At 50.7% G+C, this 10,580-nt stretch overlaps 1 protein-coding gene across 4 annotated transcripts; it reads left to right on the forward strand.

Annotated features, from left to right (window-relative positions):
• Positions 1-27: 27 nt before the first annotated feature.
• On the forward strand, positions 28-5,606 carry NME6 (NME/NM23 nucleoside diphosphate kinase 6). 4 transcript variants are annotated; one of them, XM_074942816.1, is made up of 5 exons: positions 28-126; positions 1,159-1,261; positions 2,363-2,402; positions 3,050-3,210; positions 3,519-5,606. In XM_074942816.1, the coding sequence occupies exons 1-5, from the start codon at positions 37-39 to the stop codon at positions 3,683-3,685; spliced, it is 561 nt and encodes a 186-aa protein (XP_074798917.1). In that variant the 5' UTR covers positions 28-36; the 3' UTR covers positions 3,686-5,606. The 4 variants fall into 4 exon arrangements, with proteins under 4 accessions (XP_074798917.1, XP_074798919.1, XP_074798920.1 ...); XM_074942818.1 differs by having other exon boundaries at positions 42-126; positions 1,073-1,261; XM_074942819.1 differs by lacking the exon at positions 28-126 and adding an exon at positions 855-942 and having other exon boundaries at positions 1,073-1,261.
• Positions 5,607-10,580: the final 4,974 nt, after the last annotated feature.

The raw sequence follows: 10,580 nt of genomic DNA on the forward strand, positions 1-10,580 counted from the left end.
CCCCGCGCCCGCGCCCGCGCCCCCGCCGGGAGCGCCATGGGGGCCGTGCCGCGCTCCGCGCGCCCGCTGCAGCTCACGCTGGCGCTGCTGAAGCCGGACGCCGTGGCCCACCCGCCGGTGCTGGAGGTGAGGGGCGGAGCGGCCGCCGGGCCCCCCCGCAGCGGCCCGGTCCACGGCCCGGGAGGCCTCCGTGGGTGATTCCCCCCCCCCCGCCTGTCCCATCCCCCCCGCGGGGCGTCCGTGGGTGATCCCCCCCCCCCGCCTGTCCCATCCCCCCCGCGGGGCGTCCGTGGGTGATCCCCCCCCGCGGGGCGTCCGTGGGTGATCCCCCCCCCGCCTGTCCCATCCCCCCCGCGGGGCGTCCGTGGGTGATTCCCCCCCCCGCCTGTCCCATCCCCCCCGCGGGGCGTCCGTGGGTGATTCCCCCCCCCGCCTGTCCCATCCCCCCCGCGGGGCATCCGTGGGTGATTCCCCCCCCCCCCCCGTCTGTCCCATCCCCCCCGCGGGGCGTCCGTGAGTGATTCCCCCCCCCGCCTGTCCCATCCCCCCTGCGGGGCGTCAGTGGGTGATTTCCCCCCCCGTCCCGTCCCCCCGCGGGGCGTTAGTTGGTGGTACCCCCCCTGCAGCCTGGCCCATCCCCCCCAGCAGGCGGTAGTAACCCCATCTTCCCCCCCCCACACACACACTTCGGATTACTGGACACTGATCCATGTGAACCCAGCTCCTGGGCCTAGTTACTGCTGCTGCGGAACCTGCCACATCCCTCCCTGGATTGAGCATACAGAGCTGTGCGCCACAGACTTAGTCGTCTTTTGGAAAGTCGTTTCCTGGGGTTCCTCTGTCTGAGTCTGCAGAGGCTGGCACAAGAGCTTGATGAGGCAAGAACTGCCCCATTCTTGCTGGAGGTGCCACAGGACCCAGGGTCCCTACCCCAGAATTCAGGTCGGTGGAGTATGAGGCCTTGTGAATTATTCTAGTTGCACTGTACCCATTTCCAGGAGCTAGCCTGTACCTGCCCCCTGTGCTCAGCCCTGCAGTCTCTCTTTCTCTGACCACACCTTTCTCCCAGTAGTCAGCATCCCCCTGGTTCCTTGGCTGAAGTCTTTTGCTCTGCAACATCTGATGTGTTTGTGCCTCACCCTGGCCCTGCCTTTCCAGGCCGTGCACGAGACCATCCTGAACAACAAATTCCTCATCGTGCGGACCAAGGAGCTGATGTGGAGAAGGGAAGATAGCCAGCGATTTTACCAGGAGCACTCAGGTAGTGATCACAGGGAGCCTGCCGCTGGCTCTAACTGGGCCCTTCAGGGCATGAACCCTGGGACGGGAGGTTGTCTTTGCTCATGTAGGAAGTGTGGAAATGGGCAGTGGGGAGCACAGGGAAGGGTACAGGTTAGCCTCTCTCAGGAGGGACATCGCAGAAGGATGGGGTTGAGAGATGGAAAGACTCTTGTGTGGAGAGAGATTCGAAGACAGGGATTGTGTAGTTCAATGAAGAGAAGAATGAAAGGGGGCATGTCAGAGGGATACAGAACTGATTTCTCTTGGAAAGTGGTCTGATACTATGGGGATAGATGCCAGTATAAACCCTAGGATAGATAGGAGGTAAAATCAGGAAGTCCTGTTCACTCTCTCCGAATGCAACAGGTCATTCAAAGAAAGGGGAAGGCACTACATGCAAGACTTATCATAGGAAATATTTATTATGCAACACACAATCTGTGGTGCTCACTGCCATGAGGCATTACTGAGACCAAGAGTTCAGTAGGAGTCAAAACACAATTAGACACTTACATGCATAGTGCTCTGCTACAGACTTCCTGCACGACCTTGGACTAGTCACTTAGTATGTCAGTTCCCGTTTCGAGACACGGAGGTAATAGCACTTCCCTACATACCTCATGTTGTGAAGATAAATACAGTACATTAAAAATTGCCAAGTGCTCTGCTCCTGGAGTAATAGGGGCCAGATATGTACCCTATTGGGATGGATGGGATGCAAACAAACGGCTTCTATTATATCTGCTAGGATAAGATAAACCCTCCTGCTGCAGGGAGGATCTAGCCATTGACAGATAGGGCTGCGAAGACTCTGCCAAGAGCAGATTATCCCAGAATTGTCCACTGCGGGGTTCTGTCCCTGCTGTCGAAGCAGCTGGTATCAGTCCCAGTCAGAGAGAGGATGCTTTGCTAGATGTGGCCTGGACTGGCAATGCCTCTGTTCTTATTGTAAGAGCAGCACAGGAAAGGGCAGGGGGATGAGGGGAGGGTGGTAGGGCAAGGCCAAGCAAGGGTATCAGTATGATGGGGGAACTGGACATCTATGCCCCCTTAGAGTGAAATGCTGTCTCTCATATTGCAGGGCGATTTTTTTATCGGAGGCTGGTGGAGTTCATGACCAGGTACCTCCCCTCCCCTATCAGTCATAGCTTAACAGTGAATCCCAGCCATGGGGGTTGGGAGCTGTTCTGGCTGTCAGGAGTGAGTGGCGGTGACACCTACTCTCACACACATGCCATTGCCCCCTCATGCTGGTGCTTCTTCTAGCAACACTGCTGCCCTTTGGGTAACCCTTCCTCCCCCCGCCTTGATAAGGGGAGAATGGGGGTGGGACAAGGCACTGGGCAAGGTCATTCTGGGATTCATGACACTTACGTCCCAGAGAGGCAGCTTTCATGGGACAATGAAGGATGCTCAGGCCTCAAGGCTAGAACGTTGTGATTCCAGTCTGGCAACAGCTGATCCTCGGTGCTGTCCTGCCAGTGTAGCCCTTGAGGGAGTGCATTCTATATTGTTAGAAATGCCATTCTTTCTAGGCTACCTTATGCCACATCACTGCCTTGGAATCAGGGTGTTTTAACAGCCTGGGATAACCCTGAGGTCCTGGCTACAATGAGCCTGCTCTGTGTCCTAGAGGAGTGCTGCATGGCAGCCACCTTCGCCTGCCACTCTGACGCTGCTGTGTCTGTGAGGATAGAAAGCACATGAGATGCCCACATCCTGGTGTAATCTTGTCTTCTCTTGTCCCCACCTGGCTGTGTTTCCCCAGTGGCCCAATGCGGGCTTATATCCTAGCACATGAAGATGCTGTTGCACGCTGGAGGTCTCTCATGGGACCCACAAAAGTGTACCGAGCCCGAAATACAGCTCCAGACTCCATCCGGGGAGCCTATGGCCTCACGGACACGAGGAACACCATACATGGCTCAGGTAAGAACACCAGGGCAATCATTGGGGTGGAGGAAGGGCCAGAGGGGGGCACTGTCTCGGTGCACTCATTGCCTCTGCTGGTGCCCAAACCACATGTCCTTGCATCCCTGCAGGTTCCTCCAATCCAAGTAGACAGGCTCCATTCACCCCAGTTCCATGACTCAGGGATGCAGTGGTAAAACTTAGGCCCATGAGCATAGGCTGTCCCCTCCACCCCTCTGAGTAGAGCTCAGGGTACGATCAAGACAATGTGCCACCACCACCTCAAGGCGCGCTCTCTCTCTCTCTCTCCCCCTCTCCTCTAACAGACTCGGCGGCATCAGCCCGTAGAGAAATTGCCTTCTTCTTCCCGGAGTTCAGCGAGAGTCTCTGGTACCAGCAGGATGAGCCACGTCTGCGCTGCGGCCTGGCACACTATGACACAGGGGAGCGTGTTCACAGCCTACCCAAGGCAAGCAGGACAGAGTCATCCTAGAGCAGAGGAGACTTACCCTTGACTAACCTCCTTGGAGATGCGGAGGGCCTTGCCTTTCATGCAGGAAGTGCTGGTAGCAGCGCCAGCTAGACCAGTGGTCCCCAACCTTTCCTGTGGGAATAGCATATTGGTATTCCCAGGAGACTGTGGCAGGTGCCGGACACCCCACCGCCGAGAAGCGGCAGCGGCAAGAAGCGTCGCCGCCGAAATGCTGCCGAGAAACGACAACGGTTCTCGGTGGCATTTTGGCAGGCGGTTCTCCGGCAGCCGCACGCGGTGGCGGCATTTTGGCAGCATGGTGTCCGGCGGGCGCCATGGTGCCCACGGGTACCGCGTTGGGGACCCCTGAGCTAGACTATCCCCGTAACGAGGACAGGGAGCTATGTAATGTCTGTTACAGTGGGCAAATACCAGATGCAATACACCTTACACCACGCTCTGGGGGAATGTCTCACTTACCTCTGGCTGCACATGTCGCACCTAGATAGTGTGGATGCTACAGACAAACCTTAGATACCAGCAGGAATCCACTGAACTCCAGCATGGCAGAGGAACTCCAGCCTGCAATTCACCAGCACGGAGTGTGCTCACATATAAACTAGGAGCAGTGGGTACAGGGGGCTGCCCCCACAGGGCACAGATCTTGGTGATGGGTGTGGAATATCTCTGTGAGGTGCAAAACCACCCCACTGCCTTGCCCACATGCACTCTGGCTGTTCATTACCAGTGACCATCTTCATTGCTTATCTAGTGCTTTCCTCTGTAAAGCATTTCTCCAACACAGCCATGGTGTGCTGCAATAATAAAGTTTCCTTTGGTGCAGGCATTTTCACTGACAGAGCGGATCAGCTGGCATGTCTGAGCCAGATCTCAGAGATACCTCTGTGTCACATGGGGGAGACAACTTCACCTCTCGGGTGCTGGTTTCAGCCTGGGCCCAGGTTGTGGGGATGCAAGGAATCAGGGTAGGAGCCTGTGGTTGGGCTCACTAACCTTCGGAGCACCCCCTAGCATCAGTGTCACTATCTTTGGCTCCAGCAGCTCTTACTGCCCACCTGCCTATGGCACCAGCTCTTCTGTGTTTCAACCCTCCACCCAAGTCACCTAAGTTCAGACCTCTTCTGGGGTATCATGAACAAGTCCAAACAAAATTGAATAGTTCTGCACTCTTGGGCTACTGAAATTTTCTCTTCTCTACTTACAAACCCTATCTCAGGGCTTCCCTTGTAGGAGCCTAATCTTTCCCTGTAGCCCACTACCCCCATTCTGTCTGTGTATCCTTCCGCTGGGCTTCTCTCAGAAAGGTCTGTCTCCTCTGCTGTTTCTCCTGTAATTGAGCTCCCTCAGTCTACTTTATTATGGCTTAGCTCTGCGCCCTCTGACCAGGAGCCGGTTCGCTATCCACCTCCCTGGGTGCAAAGCATGACTAATTGGGTGTATTCACTAGCCTTGCATATGATGGGGGTTAAGCCCCATCACAGAGCCTTTATCCTCTAGTGGATGCCGGTTCTGATCCAGCCCCATGTCAGGAGACTGGCTGGATTGGAAAACCTACCTTATAAGAAGAGACTCAAGGCTCTTAGCTTGTTTATCCTAACGAAACAAAGGCTGAGGGGAGGTAGGATTGCTCTCTATAAATACATAGAATCATAGAATATCAGGGTTGGAAGGGACCTCAGGAGGTCATCTAGTCCAACCCCCTGCTCAAAGCAGGACCAATCCCCAATTAAATCATCCCAGCCAGGGCTTTGTCAAGCCTGACCTTAAAAACTTCTAAGGAAGGAGATTCTACCACCTCCCTAGGTAACGCATTCCAGTGTTTCACCACCTTCCTAGTGAAAAAGTTTTTCCTAATATCCAACCTAAACCTCCCCCACTGCAACTTGAGACCATTACTCCTTGTCCTGTCATCTTCTACCACTGAGAATAGTCTAGAACCATCCTCTCTGGAACCACCTCTCAGGTAGTTGAAAGCAGCTATCAAATCCCCCCTCATTCTTCTCTTCCACAGACTAAACAATCCCAGTTCCCTCAGCCTCTCCTCATAAGTCATGTGTTCCAGACCCCTAATCATTTTTGTTGCCCTTCGCTGGACTCTCTCCAATTTATCCACATCCTTCTTGTAGTGTGGGGCCCAAAACTGGACACAGTACTCCAGATGAGGCCTCACCAATGTCAAATAGAGGGGAACGATCACATCCCTCGATCTGCTGGCAATGCTCCTACTTATACATCCCAAAATGCCATTGGCCTTCTTGGCAACAAGGGCACACTGTTGACTCATATCCAGCTTCTCGTCCGCTGTCACCCCTAGGTCCTTTTCCGCAGAACTGCTGCCTAGCCATTCGGTCCCTAGTCTGTAGCGGTGCATTGGTTCTTCCGTCCTAAGTGCAGGACCCTGCACTTATCCTTATTGAACCTCATCAGATTTCTTTTGGCCCAATCCTCCAATTTGTCTAGGTCCCTCTGTATCCTATCCCTGCCCTCCAGCGTATCTACCACTCCTCCTAGTTTAGTATCATCCGCAAATTAGCTGAGAGTGCAATCCACACCATCCTCCAGATCATTAATGAAGATATTGAACAAAATCGGCCCCAGGACCGACCCCTGGGGCACTCCACTTGACACCGGCTGCCAACTAGACATGGAGCCATTGATCACTACCCGTTGAGCCCGACAATCTAGCCAACTTTCTACCCACCTTATAGTGCATTCATCCAGCCCATACTTCTTTAACTTGCTGACAAGAATACTGTGGGAGACCGTGTCAAAAGCTTTGCTAAAGTCAAGAAACATCAGAGGGATAAATATCAGGGTGGGAGAGGAGTTATTTAAGTTAAGCACCAATGTAGACCCAAGAACAAATGGATATAAACTGGCCATCAACAAGTTTAGGCTTGAAATTAGGTGAAGGTTTCTAACCCTCAGAGGAGTGAAGTTCTGGAACAGCCTTCCAAGGGGAGCAGTGGGGGCAAAAAACCTAACTGGTTTCAAGACTGAGCTTGATAAGTTTATGGAGGGGATGGTATGATGAGACTGTCTACAATGGCATGTAGCAGGGTACATGGTTGGCAGATTCTCTCCTTCCAAGGGTTATTGGTCCAAGCAAGCGGTCAGAATTGGGACTTGGGCAGTGTTTCCGAGTGGTCAGAGCAGGGGTGGTCAGGCCTAGTGGACAGAGCCAGAATAGGGAAGCAGGAACCAAGCCAGGGGTCAGAGCCAGAAGCAAAGTTTAGGGATGATGAAAGAGTCAGGTCCAGTGCAGCAGCCAGTCAGGAAGTGCTTCAGTGATTCAAACAACTTCATGTCTCCCCTTCTGGCTTAAATAGTATGTTCCAGACGGTCACTGGGGCTAGTCATCACCCCAGTCTGGGTACTCGTCGGTGATGCCTCTGGAAGCCCCTCACTTCCAGTAGTTCAGGATGAGATACCCAGCGATAGCGCAGGTGTGAGGGCTGCGTGGGAACCTGTGGGCCAAGATTTGAGACCCATAGCCATTTACAACAGGATTCTTTAAGTGCAGACAACCAGGTTGGGTAAACACCAGCACTTCAGGTTCAAGGAAGAATAGAGCTGGCCACAAAGAAATTGGTGAGAGAGGAGGCCTGATGAGAGGCAAGAGGTCACAGCTGCTTTCTGCTCAGTAGGAGATAGATGAGAATGGGCAGACTGGAAACTACGGACGATACCTCTTGAGATCCAGCAGGTCCAAGGGAACAGATGTATGGGATACACGTGGATGGCAGCTCAGTCCAACCTCTGAGAAAATCAAGCTTACTTGCCAAGAGTTCTCTATCCATCCAAGGAAGACAGAGGATCCTTGTTGGAGATTCAGTAGTCAGAAGACTTGAAAGAACATTCTGCAAGGAAGAGGCAGATAACAGGATAGCATGCAGCCATCCTGGAGCTAAGACATGAGATGTCGCTCTAAGATTGGACAGGCTTCTGAAGTTGATGGGCAAGGATCCATTGGTGATAGTTCATATCAGTGCACAAATGCTACTGCATCGCAGGATATCTTGTGCATAGTAGATGACTTCAGGGAACTTGGAAACATGCTGAAGAAGAAAAATGTCCCTAGCCTCTGTTTGCCAGAAGCTGGGAATGGGTGACAGGGGATGGATCACTTGATGATTACCTGTTCTGGGGTATCTGGCATTGGCCAGTGTTGGAAGACAGGATACAGGGCTAGATGGACCTTTGGTCTGACCCACGATGGCTGTTCTTATGTTCTTATTTAATATTTTTATCAATGACCTGGAAGAAAACATAAAATTGTCACCGATAAAGTTTGCAAATAATACAATAATTGGGGGAGTGATAAATAATAAAGAGGTCAGGTCACTGGTTCAGAGCAATCTGGATTGCTTGGTAAACTGGGCACAAACAAACAAAATTGCATTTTAATAGGGCTGAATGTAAACATATACATCTAGGAACAAAAAATGCAGGCCATACTTACAGGACAGGGGATTCTATCCTGGAAAGGAGTGACTGAAAAAGATTTGGAGGTTGTGGATGAGCTCCCCAGTGTTACGCTGTGGCCAAAAGAGGTAATACAATCCTGGGATTGATAAACATGGAATCTTGAGTAGGAATAGAGTGGCGTTTTTGCCTTTTTATTTGGCATTAGTGCGACCACTGCTGGAATACTGTGTCCAGCTCTGGAGTCCACAGTTCAAGGATGTTGATGAATTGGAGAGGATTCAGGGAAGAACCACAAGAATGATTAAAGGATTAGTAAACAAGTCTTATAGTAATAAACCCAAGGAACTCAATCTATTTAGCTTAACAAAGAGAAGGTTAAGGGGTAACTTGATTACAGTCTGTAAGTACCTTCATAGAGAACAAATATTTAATAATGGGCTCTTCGATCTAGCAGACAAAGGTATATCAGGATCCAAAGGCTGGAAGTTGACTCTAGACAGATTCAGACTGGAAATAAGGCATACATTTTTAACAGTGAGAGTAATTAACTGTGGGAACAATTTACCAAGGGTTGTGGTGAATTCTCAGTCACTGACAGTTTTTAAATGAAGACTGGATGTTTTTCTAAGAGATCTGCTCTAGGAATTATTTTGGGGAAGTCTGGCCTGTGTTATACAGGAGGTCAGAGTAGGTGATCATAATAGCCCCTTCAGGCCCTATAATTGATTAATCTGTATCTAAAACAGGAAGCCTGTGGAAGAATTTGTGGGTCCCCTAGATCACCAAGGAGTAAAAGAGAGCAATTAAGAAAGATAAGGGTATTGGTGAGGAGCTAAATGATCTGTACCAGTCAGCCCTCACTGCAGAGGATGTTGGGGAGGTACTACGCCAGACCTGCTCTTTCCTGATAATATCAGTTCCTAGCAGTGACCAGAAGAAATGATGCTGGAGCAAATTGTTAGTTTATGAAGCAACAAGTGTCATAAATATAAAGGGAAGGGTAACCACCTTTCTGTCCACAGTGCTATAAAATCCCTCCTGGCCAGAGGCAAAACCCTTTCACCTGTAAAGGCTTAAGAAGCTAAGGTAACCTCGCTGGCACCTGACCCAAAATGACCAATGAGAGGACAAGATACTTTCAAATCTGGAGGGGAGGGAACAAAGGGTTTGTCTGCCTGTGTGATGCTTTTGTGGGAACAGATCAGGAATGCAGCCTTACAACTCTTGTTAAGTTAGTAAGTAATCTAGCTAGATTTCCTTTTGTTTAGTGGCTGGTAAAATAAGCTGTACTGGATGGAATGTATATTCCTGTTTTTGTGTCTTTTTGTAACTTAAGGTTTTGCCTATAGGGATTCTCTATGTTTTGAATCTGATTACCCTGTAAGGTATTTACCATCCTGATTTTACAGAAGTGATTCTTTTACCTTTTCTTTAAATAAAATTATTATTTTAAGAACCTGATTGATTTTTCATTGTTCTTAAGATCCAAGGGTTTGGGTCTGTGTTCACCTGTACAAATTGGTGAGGATTCTTATCAAGCCTTCCCCAAGAAAGGGGGTGTAGGGCTTGGGGGAAGACGTCTCCAAGTGGTCTCTTTCCCTGTTCTTTGTTTAAAATGCTTGGTGGTGGCAGCATAGGGTTCAAGGACAAGGAAAAGTTTGTACCTTGGGGAAGTTTTTAACCTAAGCTGGTAAAAATAAGGTTAGGGGGTCTTTCATGCAGGTCCCCACATCTGTACCCTAGAGTTCAGAGTGGGGAAGGAACCTTGATAACAAGTTACCAGGCCCACAAAGTTATTTAGGTTAGCTAGGATCAGAGAGGACTGTGAAATATTCAGAGACTTGACCAAGCCAGAGGGGTGGGCAACATGATGGCAAATAAAGTTTAATGTCAATAAATGCAAGAACAATGCACACTGGAGGAAAATGTAAACTACTCACGTACGTTACAGGGTCTGAATCAACTCAGGAAGGGGACCTGGTGTCAGTGGAGACCGTTTGGTGGCAAATTCTGCTCAGTGCACAGCTCTGGTCAATAAAGCAAACAAGATGTTAGGGTGCATAAGGCACGGAATGGAGGATCATATGGAAAATATTCTGATGCCTTTATATAGATCAATGGTGCAGCTTTCTCTGGACACTGGATGCGGCAGAGGTCTCCCCATCTCAAAAAGGATATGGCAGAAGTAAAGGGGGTTCAGAGAAGAGCACAGCATGGGGAGGAGGTGACCAGCCCTCTGGAGAAAGAAGTGGTTCAGGACTATTTAGAAAAGCTGGACGAGCACAAGTCCATGGGGCCGGATGCGCTGCATCCGAGGGTGCTAAAGGAGTTGGCGGATGTGACTGCAGAGCCATTAGCTTTGAAAACTCCTGACGAACGGGGGAGGTCCTGGACGACTGGAAAAAGGCTAATGTAGTGCCCATCTTTAAAAAAGGGAAGGAGGAGGATCCGGGGAACTCCAGGCCAG

The sequence above is a fragment of the Natator depressus genome, chromosome 1 (genome assembly GCF_965152275.1).
Source record: "Natator depressus isolate rNatDep1 chromosome 1, rNatDep2.hap1, whole genome shotgun sequence".
In the NCBI taxonomy this organism is placed as follows: domain Eukaryota; kingdom Metazoa; phylum Chordata; order Testudines; family Cheloniidae; genus Natator; species Natator depressus.

Excerpts from the sequence above, each read along its gene's own strand:
- NME6 (XM_074942816.1), top strand. The coding sequence starts at position 37 with ATGGGGGCCGTGCCGCGCTCCGCGCGCCCGCTGCAGCTCACGCTGGCG. Across the intron at positions 127-1,158 it reads CCCACCCGCCGGTGCTGGAG|GCCGTGCACGAGACCATCCT; the intron begins GTGAGGGGCGGA and ends CTGCCTTTCCAG. Across the intron at positions 1,262-2,362 it reads ATTTTACCAGGAGCACTCAG|GGCGATTTTTTTATCGGAGG; the intron begins GTAGTGATCACA and ends CTCATATTGCAG.